Here is a 26,249-nt window from a genome sequence, read left to right on the forward strand (position 1 = left end):
TATTGTTATTCAGTTGCTAAATAGTGTCTGACTCTTTGCAATCCTATGGGCTGCAGCACACAAGGCTCCTCTGTCCTCCATCATCTCATGGAGTTTGCTCAAATTCATGCCCATTGGTTCGGTGATGCTATCTAACCATCTCATCCTCTGCAGCCTCCTTCTATTTTTGCCTTCAATCTTTCCCAGCATCAGGGTACCCTTCATGGATCACAGCCTTGTTGAAGCAACGGGGCTTGCCTAACTCAATGAAGCTATGAGCCATGCCGTGCAGGGCCACCCAAGATGGACGGGTCACAGTGAAGAGTTCTGACAAAACATGGTCCACCAAAAGAGGAAATGTCAATCCACTCCAGTATTCTTACCTTGAGAACCCTGTGAAGTGCCAGATTGCCTATTAGATCATGAGTTGCTCAAGTCAGAGTTCACATGTCATACTCTGTGGTCCTGGTGGCCTCCATGGGCCTTGACACTAAGTAGAACATCAGAAAATGACTTACAGATCACATGATCTGGTTGGATCAACTTTATTTGACCCTCAATACATGTCAACATGGCCATAAACACAAATAGGTGCAATGACGCAAGTACATTTCTCCAAACATCTGTAGGAGAGGTGCCTGATACTTACACAGCCAACAAAGACAAACAAACCTTTTTAGCCCGTGGGTAATTGTAAAAAGTCCCATTTTCCTGGCAAATCAGATCAATACTGTGAAAGAACAAGATGGTGGCAAGAGAGAGCTCCTCATAGAATGAGAAGCTAAGCCAGTGTCCCTCACGTGCTGGAAGAACTGTGGTGGCATTTAGGAAGAAATGACCCATCAGACACAATATGAAGGCAAGTTAAGCTTGGGGCTGGGAGTGGAGTGTCCTACAGAATAGTTGCAGAAGTGTGAGATGGAGCCCTTCCCTAAAATATTCACCAACAAGCTCAAATTTTTGAATATCTAATTACTTTAAATATAGTCCAAATAAACTGATTTTCACCATTTACCACCTGCTTTCTTGACATACCTTGAAAAACTCTACCCCAAACTTGCTGGGCAAAGATATCAGTAAATGGGCATAGATGAGAAAACTATAACTTGGAACCATAAGACTTCAAGCCTCTGCTGCCTTCCGAGCTCTCTCACCCAGAGATTCCCCACTGTGCTGGAAGGTGACATCACTCTCCATTTCCCTTCCCACTGGGACTTCCCTTGCATCTTGCCCTTCTGGGTGGTAAGCCTTTGCCATCATCTCTGCAAGATCTCTTGCTGTGAGGGACTTCCCTTCACTTGCCATCTTGTCAAACTACTGCCCATATAAAACTTGGGACATGCCACTGCCATATCATGGTCATAATCAGCCCCCATACCTCAGACTCATGAACAATTATGTGTGAGAGTCTAGAATCAGCTTTAAAATTACATACACCAGATTGTCAGTTGTGGTTATTGCTGAAGACATGGCTGAATTTTGAAGAAACTTTGTAGAGGGAAAAATATGATTTGTCTGAAGTTTTAAAAGTTTTTTCAAGAAGAGTGCATGTACTATTATCACTGTAATTAAAATACATAAGTAACTCTAACAACACGTTCATTTGTTAGTGTTAGTCACTCAGTCATGTCCAACTCCTTGAGACCCCATGGGGTGTAGCCCGCCAGGCTCCTCTGTCCATGGGATTCTCCAAGCAAGAATACTGGAGTGGGTTGCCGTGATCTTCTCCAGGGGATCTTTCTAACCCAGGGATTGAACCCAGGTTTCCTGCATTGCAGGTGGTTTCTTAACCATCTGAGCCGTCAGGGAAGCCAAAATAGTAGCTGTATATCAGCTAAAGTAACTGCTAGTTGACACAACAGGCAAAACCTGAAATTTGAATGGCTCAACTTGGGCTTCCCTGGTGGCTCTGATGGTAAAGAAACCACCTGCAATGCAGGAGACAGGAGATGAAGGTTCTATCCCTAGTTCAGAAAGATCCCCTGGAGAAAAGAATAGCAACCCACTCCAGTGTTCTTGCATAGAGAATCCCAGAGGAGCCTGGTGAACTTCAGTCCACAAGGCTGCAAAGGGTCAGACAAGACTGAGCAACAAACACTAACTCTGATCTCAGGGTTCCCCAGTTCCCATGCTGTTTCCATTCTGGAGTTCTACCACTGGATTGCCATGTTTGCTGTTGAGAGAAAGAGAAAGCACAGAAATGGCATACTGGCTCCAGACATGACCAACAATGCTCCTGCTCATATCTCCATGGCAATGGCTAGTCTCATGACCCTTCCTAACTACAAGTGGACAGACAGTGTAGTGTCACCTGTGTCTGGGATGGAGGAAAGGAAGACAAGATAGGGACAAGCACTTGTAGTCTCTCTCATACAGTGATCCATAGTAGGCGCTCAATTAAGAGTGGTCATTATCATTTGTTATGACTAGCTTCTTCATTTCGTGGAAGAGTTTCTGAGAAGGCCTGATTTGCCCTGATATCCTCCAGATATTTAAATGCCTCTGATACAGCAGATGTTTTCAAACACAATGTCATATTAATCTTAAGACTATCATGTAAATGTCAGTCAGGTGGATTTTCACGACACCACATAGCATAATTCTGTACTTCCCTTTGCGATCCTGATAATAACACTGACTGTAACGTCAGTCGACTGAGAATGATCTGTTTCCTTCTGATGCAAGGCTATCTTCTCCTGGGAGTCTCGGCTGCGTCCACATAACTGGATTTGCCTGAGCACATTCCCAGGTACTGTTAGGCATGCTGACAACCATGACCTTCCTGTGGGTCAGGTACCAGACAAGAGGCCAAGGAAGGCTGGCTAATTATTTGTTTGTTCTTTTATTTTTTTAATTTTATTTTATTTTTAAACTTTACAAAATTGTATTAGTTTTGCCAAATATCGAAATGAATCCACCACAGGTATAAAACCTGAGCTATAAAGGAACTATTTTTTCACCTCAGATGAGGATCTCACAGTTTTGTTTTCAAGAGTTCAGCTTTGAAAACCTTGGCTCCACTTCTGTGGTCATTCCTCATCTACCATGTAGGATGGAGGCTTTGGGTTTTGACCACCTAGTAAGCTCATTCATCCAGACATGTGTTCGGTGGCCAGTTTCAAAGAAGAAACCCCATTATAATACAGCTGCAAATGTCAGGAGGGTTTTAAATCCCTCTCTTTAACTTCAGGTTTATATCCAAAGAACCAGCTAATTATGTGGCAAATCAGAGTACTCATACATTCAACGGGAAAACATTTGGAGAATATGTTGAAGTTGCCCAGAAGGATTACCAGATGTCTAAAGGTTACTATCCAAAGCAAAGGGACTGTAGATGTTGGAGGGGTTCCGGAGTGAGGGTTGGGACAGCTGGAGGACTTCTGAAGGGAGTCAGAATGCTCTGTGTAGGGAAGGACAGGAGATCCTCCTGTGCAGCCTTCAGAAGGGGCAGCTGAGAGGAGCTGGTCAGCCTGGCAGGTTCAGTTGGGCAGGAGGTCCCTTGGCATCAGCAGGGACAGGGCTCTGCCCTCATGCAGGAGGTGCTGGGACTGGACAGAGATGCCAGCCTCCTGAAGACTCAGTTCTCAGCAAACACCAGAGCAGCGCCACAGTGCTTCTGATTCTCCTTGTCCCCTTCCTTCCACGGGTCTGCTTTTTGTCACCTCAGAGGCACTGTGTAGCACTGAGAAGAAGAAGCAGTGAGAAGTGAGAAGATTGGGCCATGGACTGAGATTGGCAGGAAGGGTGGGGACTCCAAAGGAATTGAGACCAGGGCTCTGAGCCCATCCCAGCCCTCACTATCACGTGGTCCTGGGAAGATGCCCAAGCCCTGGGACCTCAGTTCTTCATCTGGGAGGTGAGAAGGTGTGAGGAACCCCGTGTGTTGGGTTGCAGGATGTGCCTGAGGGACGGGACAGAGCTCACAGGGCCTGGCAGCTGTTGGCATTTAATAGTGGGGCAGGAATCTCTCACACTGTTGCCCCCAGACACTCCCTTGCACTCTCCTCTTGCATTTTATTATCTTGTTCAACACAGAATTCAGTCTCCTCCAGAGGCTTCTCATGTTTTGCTATTTAACTTTTCATTTGCTTCATTTTATCTTCTCTAGTTTGCCAGGGTAGATTTTGGGAATAGAAGATAGCAGCCTACACTTGACCACCATCATGAGAGCTACAGGAAAATCACTAAATCTATAAATAATTTAAGCAGACTTGACATCTTTATAACAGTTTTCCCCCATAAATGAATATGGTATACTGCTCAGTTCAGTTCAGTTCAGTCACTCAGTCGTGTCCGACTCCTTGCGACCCCATGAATTGCAGCACGCCAGGCCTCCTTGTCCATCACCAACTGCCGGAGTTCACTCAAACTCATGTCCATCGAGGCGGTGATGCCATCCAGCCATCTCATCCTCTGTCGTCCCCTTCTCCTACTGCCCCCAATCCCTCCCAGCAACAGAGTCTTTTCCAATGAGTCAACTCTTCACATGAGGTGGCCAAAGTACTGGAGTTTCAGCTTTAGCAACAATCCTTCCAAAGAACACCCAGGACTGATCTCCTTTAGAATGGACTGGTTGGATCTCCTTGCAGTCCAAGGGACTCTCAAGAGTCTTCTCCAACACCACAGTTCAAAAGCATCAATTCTTTGGCATTCAGCCTTCTTCACAGTCCAACTCTCACATCCATACATGACTATTGGAAAAACCATAGCCTTGACTAGATGGACTTTTGTTGGCAAAGTAATGTCTCTCCTTTTGAATATGCTATCAAGGTTGGTCATAACTTTCCTTCCAAGTATCTTTTAATTTCATGGCTGCAATCACCATCTGCAGTGATTTTGGAGCCCCCCAAAATAAAGTCTGACACTGTTTCCACTGTTTCCCCATCTATTTCCCATGAAGTGATGGACCTGATGCCATGATCTTCGTTTTCTGAATGTTGAGCTTTAAGCCAACTTTTTCACTCTCCTTTTTCACTTTCATCAAGAGGCTTTTTAGTTCCTTTTCACTTTCTTCCATAAGGGTGGTGTCCTCTGCATATCAGAGGTCATTGATATTTCTCCCGGCAATCTTGATTCCAGCTTGTGCTTCTTCCAGCCCAGCGTTTCTCATGATGTACTCTGCATAGAAGTTCAATAAGCAGGGTGACAGTATACAGCCTTGACGTACTCCTTTTCCTACTTGGAACCAGTCTGTTGTTCCATTTCCAGTTCTAACTGTTGCTTCCTGACGTGCATATATACTGCTAGAGACTTTTTATTTGAGTCTATTTATGTGAGAATATTTATACCCATATCTATTTACAAATTTGTGTTGTAGCCTTTATTAAGATTTCTATATGTTTTGCTAGCCTTCTTAGGTAATTTTTGGATTTGTGTTATGAATGGGACATTTTTCAATTACATCTTCTAAATAGAACTTTTTGTGTGTGGCAAGGCTCTTCGTTTTGCTGTAGTAATCTTCCATATGAAGGTTTTTCCCATCTTTTATTAATTTGAGTATTCCATGTATTGATTTCTTTGAATTCCCTACCTAGATGACCATATTGTCACAAAATATCATGTTTTTCAATATTCATGCTTCTCATTTCCTTTGATATGCACAGTTCTAACTCTTTGTTCCAGTTATTTTTTGCATTGTACAAGGGAAAGGATGCATTTTTGACTTCTTCCTGTCTTTAATGGGAATGCATTGAACATTTCACTTTTAAGTATGTTTGCTGTAGATATTAGAAAATGGAAGTTCCTGTATAGTCTCAATTTGGTAAAAGTTGTACTCATGTTGAATTGATTTCATAGGCTTTGTCCACATCCATTGACATGCTTCAATGATTTCCCATAATTTGTTATTGTGGAGAACTATAATTGAGCTATTTTGTAGTTTGAATCATATTTTCATTCCTTACTCATAACCTGGCTGTTGTAATGCACTGATATATTGAATATGCTATTAGTTTGCTTAGGATATTTGCTACTGTGTGGGTGAACTTTGCTCAAGTGTTCTTTTCATGGTGAGAGTGGGGGTACGCATCTGGTTTTATAGTCAAGGAGAGCTAGTCTGGGAAAATAAGTTAAATAATTTCCCAGCTTTTTTTGTGTGTGCTTTAGAAGAGTTTACATAAGATGGAGATTAGTTTTCCCTGACCATTGGTGGAACTGGCCACCCAAACTGCCTGTCTTGGAACATTTGAAGGTAGCTTAGGTGATGACTACAGTTAAAATTTATGATGCTGTGAAAGTGCTGCACTCAATATGCCAGCAAATTCGGAAAACTCAGCAGTGGCCACAGGACTGGAAAAGGTCAGTTTTCATTCCAGTCCCAAAGAAAGGCAGTGCCAAAGAATGCTCAAACTACCACACAATTGCACTCATCTCACAGACTATTAAAGTAATGCTCAAAATTCTCCAAGCCAGGCTTCAGCAATACGTGAACCATGAACTTCCAGATGTTCAAGCTGGTTTTACAAAAGACAGAGGAACCAACGATCAAATTGCCAACATCCACTGGATCATCGAAAAAGCAAGAGAGTTGCAGAAAAATATCTATTTCTACTTTATTGACTATGCCAAAGCCTTTGACTGTGTGGATCACAATAAACTGTGGAAAATTCTGAAAGAGATGGGAATACCAGACCACCTGACCTGCTCTTGAGAAACCTATATGCAGGTCAGGAAGCAACAGTTAGAACTGGACATGGAACAACAGACTGGTTCCAAATAGGAAAAGGAGTACGTCAAGGCTGTATATTGTCACCCTGCTTATTGAACTTCTATGCAGAGTACATCATGAGAAACGCTGGGCTGGAAGAAGCACAAGCTGGAATCAAGATTGCCGGGAGAAATATCAATGACCTCTGATATGCAGAGGACACCACCCTTATGGAAGAAAGTGAAGAGGAACTAAAAAGCCTCTTGATGAAAGTGAAAAAGGAGAGTGAAAAAGTTGGCTTAAAGCTCAACATTCAGAAAACGAAGATCATGGCATCGGGTCCCATCACTTCATGGGAAATAGATGGGGAAACAGTGTCAGACTTTATTTTTGGGGGCTCCAAAATCACTGCAGATGGTGATTGCAGCCATGAAATTAAAAGACACTTACTCCTTGGAAGGAAAGTTATGACCAACCTTGATAGCATATTCAAAAGGAGAGACATTACTTTGCCAACAAAAGTCCATCTAGTGAAGGCTATGGTTTTTCCAATAGTCATGTATGGTTGTGAGAGTTGGACTGTGAAGAAAGCTGAAGGCCAAAGAATTGATGCTTTTGAACTGTGGTGTTGGAGAAGACTCTTGAGAGTCCCTTGGACTGCAAGGAGATCCAACCAGTCCATTCTAAAGGAGATCAGTCCTGGGTGTTCTTTGGAAGGATTGTTGCTAAAGCTGAAACTCCAGTACTTTGGCCACCTCATGTGAAGAGTTGACTCATTGGAAAAGACTCTGATGCTGGGAGGGATTGGGGGCAGTAGGAGAAGGGGACGACAGAGGATGAGATGGCTGGATGGCATCACCGCCTCGATGGACATGAGTTTGAGTGAACTCCGGCAGTTGGTGATGGACAAGGAGGCCTGGCGTGCTGCAATTCATGGGGTCGCAGAGCCAGACTGAACTGAACTGAATGTCTGTATTGCTTAAAGGTTTCTGTTTCTTTATGAACTGATTTGGTGTTTTGTTGTTGTTGTTGTTTAATTGTCCATTTTACACAGAATTTCAAATTTAATTGCGTGATATTTATAATAAAACTTTATTATTATAACAGATACTGTAAAACACATATAGCAGTAGTGAATGGTATAAGGGACCCAGTATATTTGGCAGCCAGCATCAATCATCTGCAGTACATTCCCATGTACCCTCACCTTCCCCACATCTCTGCCAATAGACTAATGTGAAGGTAGTCCAAGACATCAGGATGTTCCATCTTTAACTATGTCAGTATGCATTTCTAAAACACAGAAATCTTTTATAAAACATAAACCCAAAACAATGATCATTGCTAAAAATTTAAATGTTTTAACAAGAACAAATATCTAGTAATTTTTCACATTTACCTTATACAGTAATTTTTTTTAGCTTGTTTGGATCACAAGTACAGTCTGTATATTGTGATTTTTTTTTTATGCTCCTTAAGTATTTTTTTAATCAATAGGTTTCCCCTGCATCATCTTTTTTTCTTGTAGTTTTTGTTGTGAGGAAAAAGCAGGTTTTGTATTTCTCAAGTTTTCCATAATATAGATTTTGTTGAGTGAAACAGTTTGATGTCATTTAACATGTTTGGCCCCTCAACAGTTCTTTAAATTGCTAGTTACAGGTAAAAGCTTGATTTACTTGTTTATTTATAAGACTGCTACCTAGGTGACGCCATATAATTCCATTAAGAAGAACAGAATGTTTGTTGTCCTTTGTGCTGAGTTGGCAGTCATTGATGATCCTCACCTTCATTTACCCATTGGGGGTTACAGAGGGGTAAATTTAAAATTCTCTCATTCAGTTTTAGTTCATTACCTGAAATTGTTTCATATGGAGAAACTTTTCCTTGCCCACCATTTGCTTATCTTGAGGGAATCATATAGCATATTTGCTGCATTTTTATATCATTTAAATATCTCTTGCATCTATAGTTTATACAGTTTTAACTTATATTATTTACATGTTATTTTTTTCCTTAGTATCTGGTCGTATTTTCAAAAAAGTCTGTTTCATAAATATTTTCAAAGAATTGGCTTTTATGTTTTTGCCTTACTGCTTTCTAATTCATTATTTCTGCACTTATCTTCATTATTTCCTACTTTCTAGTACTTAAGGTTTTCTAGGTTACCAGGCTTCTTGAATTTCTTGGGTGATTTAAATAGCTCTTATTTTCTAATACATCTGCTTAAGGCTATATATTTACCTTTGAGTACCACTTTGGCTCTGTTGCACAGCCATGCTATTTAACCTCATGTATATTGCTTGAATTGTTTTTTGCAAGTTGACTAAATCTATTACTTATGAATAGAATTTTTCAATATATGCCCCCAAACTAGTGAGTGTAAAAATTATTTTTGAGAAGGCTGTGAAGATGATGATGAAAGATACATTATTTGGGGAATGTTTCGAAGTCCAGGGCGATTTTGTTTTATTTTTATTAATTAGAGAGAGACAAACATATTTAACTTCTGGTAACAAAGCTGGGTTTATACCAGGAATGCAAAGGAGTTTAACACTAGAAGATCAGTCATTATAATTGGCTGCATGTTGCAGTCAGGATTGTCCAGGAAAATAGAAACCACTGTAAACATTTAACATGGAGGGAACTTAATGCACGGGGTTGGTTACAAAAGTGGTAAGATGCTAAGAAGGAGAGAATTGGGAAACCCAATTACTAGCAACACAAGGAAATCAGTCACTTCTAGGATGGAAGGACAAAGAAAGGAGATAGTGTTATTGGAACCTGGTGTTGAATTCAATAGGATCCAGAGCCATGATGGGTCAATCTCATGGTTGAATGGTTGGAGCCATGGAGAATATGGAACCATTGAAGGACAAGCCACCTGATGCAGAGGAATGAGAAAAATCTTTGACTTCTCTGTCTTCCAGGGTTCTAATCTCTTGCTGATGTTTCTGGTTAGCTGAACCAAAATGGCAGCCAACTGTTGGCTAGTTTGATTTCAGCCTGCTGGAGTCGGCCCCTGTATAATCTAGAACAGAGCAAGGATGAATGAGGGATGGATCTGGGAATATGTAAGCCCAGGATTGCCTTATTACAATAAAAGATTGAGTGAGAAAAATCAGACCTATATCGATACAGAAAAGTATCTAATAAAAATCAACATCCAGTCATCATAAAAAGAAGTGTAAGTCCCAAAGTATTCAACTGGGATAATGCGTTTTTGGGAGGAAGACCAGAGAGACAAAGTGCCATTCTTATCACATCATATCAAGGGTACATGATTTATCCACATGATTTATCTCCATTGATATTTACCTTGATCACCTAGCTGAAGTAGTGTTTGTCAGGTTTTCTCCTCTCTTGAGCTCAGATGCAAAAATAAGGAAGAGAGGAAGCTAGTATTTGGATCATTTCCTAAATAACCAGACAAATCACTGCTAACTGTGGCTAACTTGTCACACAGATTACAACCCAACAAAAAATATTCAGCTCTATTTCCTGCAGTGAAACAGAAGTCTTCCAACATGGAAAACAATAAATGGGATCATGGTGTAAATAGAGAATATATGGGGGTTTGTGTTCAACTTAGAGGGGCCCTGAATATCAGAGGAAGGGATGTGGATCTTATTTTACATGCTAAGTTGCTTCAGTTGTGTCAGACTCTTTGTGAACCTATGGACTGTAGTCCTCCAGGCTCCTCTGTCCATGGGACTCTCCAGGCAAGAATACTGGAGTGGGTTGCCATTTCCTTCTCCAGGAGATCTTCCCAACCCAGGGATCAAACCTGCATCCCTTACGTCTCTGGCATTGGCAGGCAGGTTCATTTCCATTGGCGCCACCTGGGAAGCTTTTCTTTTATGGGTGGTAGAGAATTAATCAGTGGAGTGACATGATCACACCTGGGCTCCTCTCACCCTCCTCAGTTCCTTTGGGGAGTGGGATTTGGATCCGTTTTCTTATATACTGTCCTCACTGGGTATGCTGCTGCTGCTAAGTCGCTTCAATCGTGTCTGACTCTGTGCAACCCCATAGACGGCAGCCCACCAGGCTCCCCTGTCCTTGGGATTCTCCAGGCAAGAACACTGGAGTGGGTTGCCATTTCCTTCTCCAATGCATGAAATTGAAAAGTGAAAGTGATGTCGCTCAGTCATGTCCAACTCTTAGCAACCCCATGGACTGCAGCCTGCCAGGCTCCTCCGTCCATGGGATTTTCCAGGCAAGAGTACTGGAGTGGGGTGCCATTGCCTTCTCCCACTGGGTATGAGGAAGGCTTAAATGTTCTTAGTTTGTGGTGTATTTATGAATACCACAAAAGAAGGGCACCATTTAAACTCCCATCTAAGAACAATCCTTTGTTCATTTTGAGATGAAGGTATTTCAATAAGACACACTTTCAGTTCACCTGTGTTCTCTTTATTCTTTCAGGTCAAACTCCATCCAGTGACTGCTTGACATCATGGCCCCAAACCCAGGAAAGCATGAAGTTTTGATGAACAGCTGAAAACACCTGCTGAGAATCCTCATTGTGTCTTATGGACTCTCGAACCTATGGTCATGTGCACCATTGTATTTGCAACTGCATTTTGGTCATAGGCCTATTTTTCTGCTTAGGTATCTATCACCTTACTGTCTTGAGCTCTCTGTTGCTAGAAGGTTGGATTTGCTAACCAAACACAGTCTCAGGTCCTTTTGACTTAAGCAAAAGTGAAACAGAATTACTAAACACTTGTTTCATACACTCACTTTTCTGTAACAGTGATAGGAAGGCCAGGCCTGGAATTCGGACTTTGTGGGCACTTGTGTCTTCTGTACTGACATGTAACACATACACTATCAGGGAAGGGACAGAATGTTTATTTTCTTAGAAGAATCAAAGGTCTCTGTGTCTTGAATGTGCCAGAGGACATTTTAGGAAAGGACTGGGTTTTATACTTCTGGAAGTCATCAGAATATTATACTCCTCCAAACCTGAATTGCCTTCCTATTGTGCCTGGTTGGCTATTTCCTCCTAAATGCCACTTTGGTTCTCCTAGCAGTTGGAGGTCATGGGCTCAGCTTGTCATTCTATGAGGAGCTCTTTCTTGCCATCATTTTGTACTTTCAGAGCAGTCATCAGACTTTCAAGAAAAATGGGATTTTTTTTAAAGCTACCCATGGGCTAAAATGGTTCTCTCTCTGTTGGCTATGTAAGTGGTAGGCACCTCTCCACAGATGTTTGCAGAGGTGTACTTGTGTCACTGCTCCTGTTTGTGTTTATGGTTGTGTTGACATTTTGCATGTATTGGGGGCCAAGTAAAGTTGATCCAACCAGATTGCAAGAGCCGTGATAAGACATTATTTAGCAAACACTTTCTGATCTCCCACTGAGTGCCAAGGCCCATGGTGGACACCAGGACCACAGAACATGACCAGTAACCCTTACCCAGAGGAGCTTATAATCTTGATAGCTTAGTTGCTGCAAACTTTTGACTATTCTTCAGAGTTCTGATAAAGTTGGTTCTGACAATTTCTGCTTGAGTTTTTTATGTTTCTGAGGGTCTAAAGATTTTGTTTTTAGAAAATTTTAAAATATGATATCCATTCTCTAATAGTTGTAGTACTATACAGGTTATTCATTTCATCAGAGGTGAATTGAGTACTTTCTGGATTTTGAGAAATTGTACAATTCCATTTAAGTTCTTGAATTTATGTACTGTACATAGATTTGTTCTTAGTGTTTCTTTGTTATCCTTCCAACATGTTTAGTGTAGGGCTTGTAGAATTATAATGATAGCCAATATTTCATTTCTGATATTAGTAATTTGTCTTCTCTTATTAGTAATTTGTCTTCTCTTTTATGATTTTGTTTATCTGGTGTTTTATCAATTTTGTTGATCTTTTCAATGAACCATTTTTTCCCCATTTTTTTCCTTATTTTTTTATTTCAATTTTTTTTTCTCTTCTGTTTTTGGTTTGTTTCTTTTCAGACTGCTTTGGGTAAAGTTTTCTCTTCTTTTTCTAAGTTAAGGTGGAAGCACAGAGTATTGCTTGAGGTCTTTCTTCTTTCTTAAAAACATTAAATGCTGTAATTTTCCCTCTTAACACTGATTTAGCTGCATCCCATAAATTGTAATACATTGCACTTTCATTTTAATTCATTCCAGTGCAGTTTATACTTCCTTGAGAATCTCTCTTTGAAGTATGGATGGTTGTTTAATTTGCAAGTGTTTTGAGATTTTTCTTCTCCTTCCATATTATTTGATTTCTGGTTTGATTCTTTTCTTGTCAGAAAACATACTCTGCATCATTTAACTTTTTAAAATTTGTTTTGGTGATATATGATGCTATCTTGGTGAATGTTTCCCATGTGCTTGAAATAAATGTGCATTTTTCTGTGGTTGATGCAGTGATATTTAAATCCATAGTGTTTGTGAATCACACAGGTCCCAGCCTGCCCCTTGGGCAATGGTTCAGTTCTCCATGCTTTTGGTATTCAGTCTATGGTGAGATTCCTGGATGCACAGCTCAGGTCGAACTCAGGAGTTCCTATAACTTGCTGGAATCTCTTTCTCATATTTGCTCTTCTCCACTACATGCCTTCACTCTTTGGCTACCAGAAGACTCTCCTTCTGGTCCTCTTACTCAGTGTAGGGGGTATTTAGTTTCCTCACTCTGTTGTGTACTTCCTTGAATAGATTCACCTAGATGACTAAGTGGTGAGATAATACAAAAATACCACAACAGTCACTTCTCACAAAAATTTTTCTTTACAGAGAGAAATACCGACCTCTCTCAAAGTTTTAGGTGTCTGCCATGTTGTTATTGAGTCTTCCACCACAGGGTTACAGATCTGGGCCTGGGGCTTCCTTCTACTCATGTTATATATACCTCAGTATATTCATCCTAGTTTGCTTTACACCAGGGATTAGAAAATTTTCATGGAAAATGGCTAAATTGGAAATATTTTTGATTTTGTTGGTCATATTTTCTCTGACATAGATAGATTTTGTATTTTATTTTTGTATTATAGTCATAGTAATTTTGTGTTTAATGTATTCATATTTTATGTTTACAGTTAATTTTGTTATTTAATTGATAGATTTACTTAATATTAAGCTTTAATTTATTTAATATTTATAACATTATAATAGTAATTAGCTTATATTATATTTTTACATTTATTCTTTACCTCATGTTCTTTTTTTGCTAGAGGGTCATTTCACATCCAGCATCCCACAGTCCATGTAGCTGTCATGTTTCCTAAAACTTGTCTTTGCAGTGACAGTTTCTCAGAAATTCCTTTTTTTTTTTTTTATGACATTGACAATTTTGAGGTATATGGGCTAAGAATATTGTAGGGACTTCCCTCATGGTCCAGTGGTTAGGATTCTGTGCTTCCACTGCAGGGGGCACGAGTTCGAGCCCTGGTCAGGGAACTAAGAGTGGCCAAAAATGTAAAACGTCAAACTAGGTTGTGGCAACCACAAGTCCCTCTTTATACCTAACCACTTTATGCTTGAGCTCCACACAATGCAGGACACTCTGATTAAGTTAAGGGTGTGGTGCACAGATATTTGAGTATCATGGTCCTTTTCTCACCTTAAAGGACAATTTCATGGATTCCTCAAAAAGGTGATGGAGTTCTAGGAAATAAATTACAGCCACTCTCAGTTCAGCACAGCTTCTGCAGACATTGGTGTTTACTCATCACAGGAGTAACTGCTAACAGTCAATGGGAGACATGGAATTATCATGTTACAGATCATTTCTCCAGTTCCCAGAGGGGGAAAAGGGTGTCCTCAAGATCTTACCCTGGAGAGCCAGCTCTCTGTGCCGCCCTTCTGGCAGGGGTTGCCAAAAATAGTTTTGTGGAGGGAGAGTGGGAAAGACTCAGATACAGTTGGAGCAAGGGTAGAGTGGCCCTTGTCCTGGCCTCTTTAAAACTGGACTTTGGGTTCAACCCTAGAGCTGAGGAAATGGCTTGGGATGCCCACGGTCAGGGCAATGTGACCTAGAACAAAGACTCTTTTACATAAAGAATGAAGGTCTCTGTTTATTATATCTACAGATATTGCAACATATATGCTCATCTCTTTGGGAGAGATTCTGGCTCCTGACCCCTGGGTGGGGAGGACTTGGCTCTAATCCAGGGCAGGTGGGTCTCTCTCTGAAGCTCTTCATTCAGATAACTGGAATCAAGAGTAATTCATCACTTTTTTAAGGATTAATCAAGTGCATTTCAAGTTCACTTCAAAGGCAGTTCAAATGATGAAAATATACAAGACCCAATACACTTGAAGGCCATAGACCAAGTGCAAAATTCAGAATAAGACTTTAGGAGAGCAGAACACTATGAAGATACTGTTAGACAGACTTCGCCTATGTCTGCTTTTCTGTTGCATCTTGCTCTGTCACATGGTGTTTACTAGATTGGACTCTGTGGTGGTAATTGTCAAAGCTGGGAAATGGACTTACATTGTTCTCTGTTTGTATTTGGGGGGAAGAGATAACACTTTCTGAGTAATCAATCTTTGAACCAGGAAAGCAATTCTTAACCTGCATGTGTCCTCTAGTCTCATTAGGTATTCCTGCTCTTCAGTCAGGAAAGGTGAAGGAATTGGAAATTAAAAAGTCTAACAGTGTACAGATACCAACTTTAAAAAATTAAAACAAGCAGGAAAGGATTCTGATCTACAGAATGGTTTCCAGAGTGTCATGTGAGATGCTGTACTGGAGCCAGAAGTGACAGCATCTCATAAGGGATGTTTAAAATTTTGCTCACGCTGAGAACTGTTTCTTGCTGAAATCGGGAAACATCACATGGGTGAATGACACCACCATTGCATTTAGGTTTACTCTACTAGAAGAGAATCCTCGCTAGCAAGGAGGGATGGAGTTCAAGCAAAAATCTTGACATGTTGATATGGTATATTTATAAATGGTGAAATGATTACTGACATAGCATTAGCTACCACCTCCATCTTGTCACATTTCTTTTTTGTGGTGAGAACATAGAAATTCTACTCTCTTAGCAACAGTCAAGAATTTGACAAATAATTTTGAGCTATAAGCATCCTGCTGTACACTGGATCCCAAAACTTTTTAGTATTATAAGTGGGGGCTGGTACCCTGTGAACAATCTCTCCCTATTTCCCCATCCCCTAACCCTTGGTAAGCACCACTCTCTTCTCTGTTTGTCCCTTTTACTTTTTAAATTTATTTTTATTTATTTAGTTAGTTTTGGCATTGCTTCTTAGCATATGGGATCTTAGTTCCCCAACCAGGGATCAAATCCATGCTCCGTACTTTGGAAGTGTGGATTTGTAGCCACTGGAATGCCAGCAAAGTCCCGGTTTGTCCTTTTTAGATTCCACATGTAAGTGATAACAAACTGTATTTATCTTTTTCTTCTCACTTATTTTACTTAGCATAATGCCCTCAAGCTCCTTCCAAGTTGTTGCAAATGGCAGGATTCCATTCTCTCACATGGCTGTATACTGAATATGTCACAATTTCTTTATCCATTCATCCACTGATGAGCACTTAGGTTGTATCCATATTTTGGCTATTGTGAACAATGATGCAATAAATGTAGGAGTGCAGATATCTTTTAGATATTCTATTTTCATTTCCTTTTGAATATACATGCAGAAGTGGAATTGCTGGATCATATGGTAGCGTCCTTGACTGTGTTCTTTGATGCACAGACTTTTTCTTTATTTTGATGAGGTCCAATTTATCTGTTTTCTTTTTTTTTTTTGCCTCTCTTTTTGGTGTCATATCCATGAAATCATTACCATCTAAAATATTTCTAGATATATAAATAAACACAGGATAGGAAGTACACATATAATTTTTTGCTCTGTCAACCAAGAGGTCCCCAGAACCAATGACCCTTCAGTACCAATGAGCACACTTAGTGTACAGATATAGTTTTGTCAATAACATTTGACAATAAAAGGAACAGGGCTCCATGGAAAAACTGAAGATTCTAGAACTGGGACAGGAAATAGGAAAATGAGCCTGGAACATCTTTGTAGGGTGTGAAAAAATGTGCTCAAAAATATTTCAAAAAGGAAGCAACATTTCCAGGGTTATTTCCAAAGGTATATACAAAGGGAGCTGACAGAAAGAGCTCCCAATGGCCAATCCAAGAACAGTTTGAAAATAAAAATATATAAAGTTGTATTGGATTTTAACCCAAAGTGTAATATAAATACCATGAGTCCATACTGAGAAAAATAAATGATTTCCTAATTACACAAACAAGGATACACAAATCTCCCACAGAGAAAAATTCCAGTTTATGCAGACACTCCTGCTTCTAGAAAGTGGAGCACAACTCCCCACCCCTGAAGCATGGACCACATCGTGACTTTCTTCCAAAGAGGACAGGATGGAAAGGGGGCATAAAACAATCACTTTATCACATAGACACCTGACAAGCACTACTTCAGCCAGATGATCAATGAGAGCATCATCAGTGATCAATTGTGCTAATAGTATGTACACTTGATACAATGTGATGAGAATGTGATTTTACATCTGTAATATACGTCCCCAAACTCATAATCCCAGACTAGGCACAAGTAAAATATCAGACAAATCACAGTCAAGGGACATTGTAGAAAACATCTGCTGAGTACTCCTCAAAACTCTCAAGATCATCCTAAACAAAGAAATGTTAAACCTAAGAGGAACCCAAGGAGACATTACAACTAAAGGTTAGGATAATTTCCTGGCCAGGATCCTGCAGTGGGAAAAACCTATACAAATCTGAGTAAAGTATGGACTTTAGTTGATAATAAATAATGCATCAATACTTCCTCAGTAATTGTAATAAATGTATCATATTAATGTAAGATATTAGGAACAGGGGAAACTGGGTGAGGGCATATGACAATTCTGCTATTTTCACAAATATTATTCAAATCTTAAAGGGTCAAAAAGGAAAAGGTCAAGATAAACTCTGTTGATAGTTGCAAAATAAAAAAGACAAGGAAACTTTGGGCAAAAGATACTGAGTATGTTAAAAAAAAAAAAAAAGGAAATAGAAAGGAAACCAAACACAAGCACACAGAACCTGAAAGTGTGAAACAGCCCTACCTAAGTAATCTTCACATTTTCCTCTCCCTTAACTTCCAATCCTATATAACATACTAACCTGGCCTCTTCCACCACAGAAACATCTCTGGATCCACTTTTTTCCCAAGCCCCACAAACACTGCCCTGATCCAAACTCATGGATATTTTGCCTGGATATGGCAAGAGCCACCAACAGAGGCCAGGGATAGACCTGGAACCCAGTACTTCCTCAAAAACCACTTTAAGACCTCTGCCAGTGTTATTTGCCTCAGAAGAAGTATGTCAAGATCCAGGCAGGGGTCAGTGTCTTGCCAAAGATACAAGGGTCCAAAGCAAACCTTTACCTGTACGTATGTGTGAGCATGCTCAGTCACTCAGTCACGTCCGATTCTTTGCTACCCCATGGACTGTAGCCCCTTGGGCTTCTCTGTCCATGGGATTTCCCAGGTAAGAATACTGGAGTAGGCTGCCATTTCCTCCTCCAGAGTATCTTTCCACCCAAGGATCGAACTTGAGTCTCCTACACTGCAGGCAGATTCTTTAACACTGAGCTTCCAGAGAAGCCATTAGGAAACACACAGACTTCTCAGAGGAGCAGAACATTCACTGAGAGTCCTTAACCCAGGGAGATGCCTGTCCAATCTGTGGTGCCCTGGGCAAGATCAGCTTGGGAACAGGGTGGTGTGTGTCCACACAGAAGCTGCTGCTAAAGATGCTGGATCTTGGAAATTAGGTCCAGATAAGTCAGTGGGGGCAGGGGGCAGTTTGGGCCTCCTAGCAACCAAAGGCCTGAGGTTCTTATGTACCCAGAGCAAGAACCCAACCACACCTAACAGTCATATCTAATGAGGGGCATGAGGAGTACATGTTATGAGAGCTGTCACGTATCCATCCTGGACTGCCCCGTGAAGCTGTGGTCCCAGCCTTGGCTCCAAAGCACAGCTGTCCTCATGGAGGCTGGGGTGGCAGCTCACCTGCAGCGGCATCTGCTACCCACTCCTTCTCCCAGCCAGCCCTGGGGCAGGCCAGGGGCTTGCTGCTTCCACCTCTCTGGGGCAGCCGACCCTCTTTGAAGCCTGCACCCCTGGGACCCCCAAGTTCACTCCTGCCTGGCTCCTTTCCTAATCCTCATTGGAGTCTGGGGCTTCTGGCACCTAGGAGAGCATCCTGGGTACCACCTCTGCCATCTGCTAGAGCCTGTCTTCTGCTCAAACAGCCCAACTGGCTCCTAGTTGACTTTGAAGGTGGCTGAACAGATACCCCTCTGCCTCTCACACTCAGGCTCAAAAGCCAGGACCTCACAGTTACATTCACAAGACCCTGAGTTTACTCCAACACATGGGATTCCACAGGGAATGGTCTGATACACCTCGGGATCATGTAGATGTTCCCCACACTTCCATGGCAATGATTACTGCTGACCCACCAAGAGGAGACTTGCCCTGGGGCTGCATCAAGTCCTGCAGGCTGCACCTGAAGCACCTTGGAAGGGGATGCTGCCATGGGACTTCCAGATAAAGATATACACATGAGGTCATCAAGACCAGGGCCTAACCCACTCTCAGTGAGGGGACAGGCAGGACATATCCCAAGGCCAGATTCCGGGGGAGAGGGGGCACTGTGAGCAGATGGGGTGGGGGGACTCAGGACTGGGCCCCATGAGGAGGATGCCCCCAACCCCAACAGGGAACGTTGGCATTTGGCTGCTGCCCTCCTGATGGAGACTGAGCACAGCCCTGAGGGGGCTGACAGTGCAGCTCATGGTGGGTGGGGGCAGGGTGTGGGCCTCTGTGGGGGGTGGGTGGAATTCCTGCAGCCAGCTTCCTGTGGGGCAGCCTCTCTCAAGGTTCATAGGTGCAGGACTTTAGTCTCTTGGAGAGGAACCACACTCAGAGTGGTCTGTGTCTGTGTGATGTCCTGGCTTGAGGATTAACCACCTGGAGCCTGTGTCCCTTCAAAACAAATGGTCCTGACAAAAATGCTTCTGCTTAAAATTCACTGGTCACAGGTAATCACATCACCCTTCCTAAGTGAAGAGGCCTGGAAGGGTCATGTTCTCATGTGTGCAGGGAGAGAATAAAACAAAAGGTGGCTGAACACCTAACATCTCTTCATAGTGCCAAGCAAATGCTCAATAAAGAGCAGCAGTTAGAATTTATAATGACAAAATCTCCTTTGTTTTGGGGAGGAGAGTCTGAGTAGGTCACATGGGTCTTGAAATTCTCCACCTTTTCCAAGTGTCCACTGACTATGTAGCAGCTGCCACATATGTGGCCAGAATCACATCTCCTGTTCCCATGTTCTCTGGCACTCAGCAGGGAGAGCTGCCCCTTCAGCCCCCTGCACCCTTCTGCACCCCCCACCACAGTGATCTCACCACCTCCTTAGGCCCGGAAGTCGCTCCTGCCTTTTGATGCCAGGCACAGCATTAACCTGTGAGTCCTCTGCTGCCTCCACACTTCTCAACCTGCCTGAACCCAGGGACGCTGGCAGATGTTACATCTTTACTGGTGAGTACTTATTTCTAGTGTTATTCAGATCACAGACTCTGTCCCTCTCTCCTCTGGAAATTTTTTTTGTTTTCAAGACACCTCAGAAAATCAACAGCTCAATAGGAAACAGAATAGACTCAGCCTCCTCCCCCTCCCCAGTCTCCTGCTACACCCTTGAGGAAACCTTGCCCCAGGAAGCTCTGAATGAGATGGTGGCTAACCTGATGAAGTTTCTGCTCCTTAAGTGTCAGGCCAAAGAGCTGACCTCCCAGGTGGAAATGCTGAAGAAGGTGCTCAGGGATAACCAGGAACACTTCCCAGTGGTGTTCAGCCAAGGCTCAGAGTGCCTGCAGCTGGACTGTGGCATTGAGGTGAAGGAGGTAGACCCCAGCATGGTCCCCACCCTGGGAATCACCTGCTATGCAATGCTGAGCAGTGGGCAGGGCCTGCCCAAGGCCAGCCTTGCAGTGCTGGTCCTCAGCCTGATCATGTGGAATGGAGACCACACCCCTGAGGAGGTTTGGGGAGCACTCAGCAGGATGGGAGTGTGTGTTGAGAGTGAGCACTGCGTCTTTGGGGAGCCCAGGACGCTTCTGACCCATGTGTGGGTGCAGCAGGGGTACATGGAGTACCAGCAGGTGCTTTACAGCCACCCTGCCTGCTATGAGTTTCTGTGGGGTACTCGGGCCTATGCAGAGAACAGCAAGTGGCAAGTCATGGCATTTCTGCTCAGGTTCAAATGTAAGGCTTTGAGGGCCTTCCCAATGCAGTCTGTAGAGGCTGCAAGGGAGGAGTATGAGGCAGCCTGAGCCAGAGCACCAGCCAGGCTGATCCTTCCCTCTGTGATTGAAGAGGGAGCAGTCAGCCTTCTCAGAAGTGATGGCCCGAGCCAGTTGGGGAAACTGGTATATAACATCTTTGGGTTCCTGTTCTCTACGATGACTTGGAGATTCATCACTGTTCTCCTTAGAAAAAATTTCAAACTTTCATTGTTTCCACAGAAGGCTAAATAAACTTCAGTGTCTTAGCTTTGTGAATGATGCTGACCACAGTGTGTTTGTACTTACTCAGTTCAAGAACAAGAGTTTTGCTGTTTCATAAAAGAGATTGGAAACTCTTCCATTGTGTTTGTGGTTCTGAACAGGATGCAGTGGAATTGGAATTAGAACTGTTTTGGAAAAGTGAGCTTACTTAGCAGTAATATTGAGGGGGAAGAATTAGATGATAAAAGTAATTGTAGTGATTCCATGCTTCTGTCCTTCTTGTGTGTCATTTTCAAAAACTAAATTATCTCTTTTTCATTTGGATTTGCCTGGGTTATTTCAGGAAGTAGCAGATAATTAATTGAGGCCCCTGCTCAATGGCTCACATATTCCAAAGACCTTTATGGAACCTCTGCTCTGTGAAAAGCCGTATTAGCAGTAGGGGCACTAGGATAAGCTGGACACTGCCACACATAGAGCAATGGTCTAGGAGCTGCAGTCACACAAGGAAGGTGGAAAGACGTCCCATAGTCCCACTGAACAAGGCAACACAGGAGCTCCAGGATGGGGCTCCAGGAGGAACACTGGAGTGTCAGTGCCTGAGCCAGAGCAGTTTGGGACTTTGACAAGCTAGGTTCCTTCTGTGGGATAAGATTTTGATGAGCCTGGGTGGTTGAAGCCCTCAGACTTTCAGACAGTGTGTCTTGGGGGTGACGGGAAATTCTGAAATGGATCATCGCTGTGAGGTGTCTTTTGCATCTTGGATAAAGCCTAGAGAGATCTCTTTCTTGGGCATGAAGGAAGAGGTCCTGGCTCTTGTTGCATTGCTGTTGATCGCAGGGGCAAAACAGGTGTTTTCATACCCCATATCTGCTAGGAATCCTGCAGAACTTGGTCACACTCCCTTGAAGTGGTGCCCAAGAAATGCATGAAACTATCCTCTTTTTCCTGGTCCATGGGATCCAGAACCCAAGGTGTTAATTAGCTTTGAATTATCTTGATTGTAATTGTCCACTGTAATCAAGGATACAACTTTTGTTGGGGCTGCAATGAAGAGAAATAATGGCTTGGATGGAAGACGAGCTGAGGCAGAGGTGGAGAGTGTTTCTTGCTTCTATTTCCTAAAGCGGCTTGGGTCTTGCTGTAACACTACTCCACACCCAAATTTAACAGGTTCTCTTACTGGAAATGGGGCTTACCAGGTAGCTAAATGATGAAGAATCTACTTGCATTGTGGGAGACCTGGGTTCAATTCCTTGGTCAGGAAGATCACCTGGAGAAGGGCATGGCATGCCCGCTGGGTTAAGACCCCTACAGGAGACTCCTCCGATATGGGAGGGAAGGTAAAATGGATGGACCCTGAGGCTCCAGGTCTCCCCAGATGCAGTGAAGGTGGGGCGCAGCTGGAGGGCCTCTAGGCTGGGCATGCTGCAGCAGGGACGCCAAGTGCAGGGGCAGAAGAGGGAGGCTGAGAAAGGAAGGCCTTGGACATCATGAGGTTTTGTGTGTGCACAACACAAGTGTCCTGAGCCATAGCTGACAAAGACTCGTTGGTGCCACACAAACCCAGTGCCAGGGCCTGGATGATACTTAGAGGAAGGGGACAAGAAAAGGCAGCTCCCACAGGACCAAGGGGGTAAGAAGGGACCCTGAGTGGTATGGGGGATGGAGGCAGGAAAGGCCACCTAGCTGGGCTGCCACAGATACCGTGGTCTTCAGCCCCCTTCAGAGGAGCCACCAGGGACCCCCACCAACAATCACAGCCTCCAGGGTCATGTTCCAGTCAGATGAACCGACCTGAAGGAATGCTTTGTCCACCTGTTTAGGAGAGCAAAGGCAAGGGAGCAAGCACAGGTCGAGGCCTGTGAGCTCCATTCTGGCTGCCAGCCCTCAGGCTGAAAGGCCCCTGGGAGAGCCTCTTCCATACCCTCTTAGCTCTCCCATTTCAGACACAAGCCAATGGCCCTCACACAGGGCAAATGACCCTGCTGAGTGGCAGAACTAGGTGGACACTGTCCCTAGGGTTACAGTGCCCTAGGGTCCTCACACATTGGCCTTTCCAAGGTGCCAGTCTGTCCCCCACATGGTGATTGTGAATAACAGTGGCCCACAAAGGTCAGAGAACATGCATCTCCCAATCCACTGCCCTATAGGCCATGTTTGGTGAAGACAGGTGACTTTCACAGGGGTTTCGTCCAATCCCACACCTGGACTCTCATCCATTTTCAACAGGTAGATGGGGGCTTCCTTTGGTCACATCTAGCTCAACGAGTCAAACATGTCCCTGGGAGTGAGTGTGTCTAAAGGAGGCCCCTTGAAAAGTGCCTGATTCATGAGCCAACAAAACCATTTGATGTACCTGCCATCTGGATAAGGGGGATCATGTCCACAGTGGTGGTGGGGACAGGGGTAGTGGTGGAGAAGATCAGAGCTGGCCTCACAGGAGACCAGTGAAGTGCTTGTTTTCTTTTCTTTTTTTTTTTTTAATTTTATTTTATTTTTAAACTTTACATAACTGTATTAGTTTTGCCAAATATCAAAATGAATCCGCCACAGGTATACATGTGTTCCCCATCCTGAACCCTCCTCCCTCCTCCTTCCCCATTCCATCCCTCTGGGTCATCCCAGTGCATCAGCCCCAAGCATCCAGTATCGTGCATCGAACCTGGACTGGCAACTCATTTCATACATGATATTTTACATGTTTCAATGCCATTCTCCCAAATCTTCCCACCCTCTCCCTCTCCCACAGAGTCCATAAGACTGTTCTATACATCAGTGTCTGTTTTGCTGTCTCGTACACAGGGTTATTGTTACCATCTTTCTAAATTCCATATATATGCGTTAGTATACTGTATTGGTGTTTTTCTTTCTGGCTTACTTCACTCTGTATAATAGGCTCCAGTTTCATCCACCTCATTAGAACTGATTCAAATGTATTCTTTTTAATGGCTGAATAATACTCCATTGTGTATATGCACCACAGCTTTCTTACCCATTCATCTGCTGATGGACATCTAGGTTGCTTCCATGTCCTGGCTATTATAAACAGTGCTATTATAAACATTGGGGTACTCGTGTCTCTTTCCCTTCTGGTTTCCTCAGTGTGTATGCCCAGCAGTGGGATTGCTAGATCATAAGGCAGGTCTATTTCCAGTTTTTTAAGGAATCTCCACACTGTTCTCCATAGTGGCTGTACTAGTTTGCATTCCCACCAACAGTGTAAGAGGGTTCCCTTTTCTCCACACCCTCTCCAGCATTTATTGCTTGTAGACTTTTGGATCACAGCCATTCTGACTGGCGTGAAATGGTACCTCCTAGTGGTTTTGATTTGCATTTCTCTGATAATGAGTGATGTTGAGCATCTTTTCATGTGTTTGTTAGCCATCTGTATGTCTTCTTTGGAGAAATGTCTATTTGGTTCTTTGGCCCATTTTTTGATTGGGTCATTTATTTTTCTGGAGTTGAGCTGTAGAAGTTGCTTGTATATTCTCGAGATTAGTTGTTTGTCAGTTACTTCATTTGCTATTATCTTCTCCCATTCTGAAGGCTGTCTTTTCACCTTGCTAATAGTTTCCTTTGATGTGCAGAAGCTTTTAAGGTTAATTAGGTCCCATTTGTTTATTTTTGCCTTTATTTCCAATATTCTGGAAGGTGGGTCATAGAGGATCCTGCTGTGATGTATGTCAGAGAGTGTTTTGCCTATGTTCTCCTCTAGGAGTTTTATAGTTTCTGGTCTTACGTTTAGATCTTTAATCCATTTTGAGTTTATTTTTGTGTATGGTGTTAGAAAGTGTTCTAGTTTCATTCTTTTACAAGTGGTTGACCAGAGTTCCCAGCACCACTTGTTAAAGAGATTGTCTTTCATCCATTGTATATTCTTGCCTCCTTTGTCGAAGATAAGGTGTCCATATGTGCGTGGATTTATCTCTGGGCTTTCTATTTTGTTCCATTGATCTATATTTCTGTCTTTGTGCCAGTACCATACTGTCTTGATAACTGTGGCTTTGTAGTAGAGCCTGAAGTCAGGTAGGTTGATTCCTCCAGTTCCATTCTTCTTTGTCAAGATCACTTTGGCTATTCGAGGTTTTTTGTTTTTCCATACAAATTGTGAAATTATTTGTTCTAGCTCTGTGAAGAATGCTGTTGGTAGCTTGATAGGGATTGCATTGAATCTATATACTGCTTTGGGTAGTATACTCATTTTCACTATATTGATTCTTCCAATCCATGAACATGGTATATTTCTCCATCTGTTAGTGTCCTCTTTGATTTCTTTCACCAGTGTTTTATAGTTTTCTATATATAGGTCTTTAGATTCTTTAGGTAGATATATTCCTAAGTATTTTATTCTTTCCGTTCCAATGGTGAATGGAATTGTTTCCTTAATTTCTCTTTCTGTTTTCTCATTATTAGTGTATAGGAATGCAAGGGATTTCTGTGTGTTGATTTTATATCCTGCAACTTTACTATAGTCATTGATTAGTTCTAGTAATTTTCTGGTGGAGTCTTTAGGGTTTTCTATGTAGAGGATCATGTCATCTGCAAACAGTGAGAGCTTTACTTCTTCTTTTCCAATTTGGATTCCTTTTATTTCTTTTTCTGTTCTGATTGCTGTGGCCAAAACTTCCAAAACTATGTTGAATAGTAATGGTGAAAGTGGGCACCCTTGTCTTGTTCCTGACTTTAGAGGAAATGCTTTCAATTTTTCACCATTAAGGATAATGTTTGCTGTGGGTTTGTCATATATAGCTTTGATTATGTTGAGGTATGTTCCTTCTATTCCTGCTTTCTGGAGAGTTTTTATCATAAATGGATGTTGAATTTTGTCAAAGGCTTTCTCTGCATCTATTGAGATAATCATATGGTTTTTATTTTTCAATGTGTTAATGTGGTGTATTACATTGATTGATTTGTGGATATTGAAGAATCCTTGCATCCCTGGGATAAAGCCCACTTGGTCATGGTGTATGATCTTTTTAATGTGTTGTTGGATTCTGATTGCTAGAATTTTGTTAAGGATTTTTGCATCTATGTTCATCAGTGATATTGGCCTGTAGTTTTCTTTTTTTGTGGGATCTTTGT

The 26,249-nt window shown here is 42.4% G+C and overlaps 1 protein-coding gene across 1 annotated transcript; it reads left to right on the plus strand.

The window, feature by feature from the left end:
- The first annotated feature begins 550 nt into the window (after positions 1-550).
- Positions 551-20,990, plus strand: LOC129639469 (melanoma-associated antigen 9-like). Its single transcript, XM_055564626.1, has 4 exons — positions 551-666; positions 3,170-3,332; positions 8,329-8,439; positions 20,277-20,990. Exons 1-4 carry the CDS (start codon positions 551-553, stop codon positions 20,988-20,990), a joined length of 1,104 nt encoding a protein of 367 aa, XP_055420601.1.
- The last annotated feature ends 5,259 nt before the right edge of the window (positions 20,991-26,249 follow it).

The sequence above is a fragment of the Bubalus kerabau genome, chromosome X, assembly GCF_029407905.1.
Source record: "Bubalus kerabau isolate K-KA32 ecotype Philippines breed swamp buffalo chromosome X, PCC_UOA_SB_1v2, whole genome shotgun sequence".
In the NCBI taxonomy this organism is placed as follows: Eukaryota; Metazoa; Chordata; class Mammalia; order Artiodactyla; family Bovidae; genus Bubalus; species Bubalus kerabau.

Bases quoted from the DNA above. Each gene is read 5' to 3' on its own strand.
- LOC129639469 (XM_055564626.1), top strand. From the start codon at position 551: ATGGCCATAAACACAAATAGGTGCAATGACGCAAGTACATTTCTCCAA. The intron at 667-3,169 runs GTAATTGTAAAA...CTTTAACTTCAG, and splicing joins CAAACCTTTTTAGCCCGTGG to GTTTATATCCAAAGAACCAG. The intron at 3,333-8,328 runs GTGAGGGTTGGG...ACTGCTACCTAG, and splicing joins GATGTTGGAGGGGTTCCGGA to GTGACGCCATATAATTCCAT.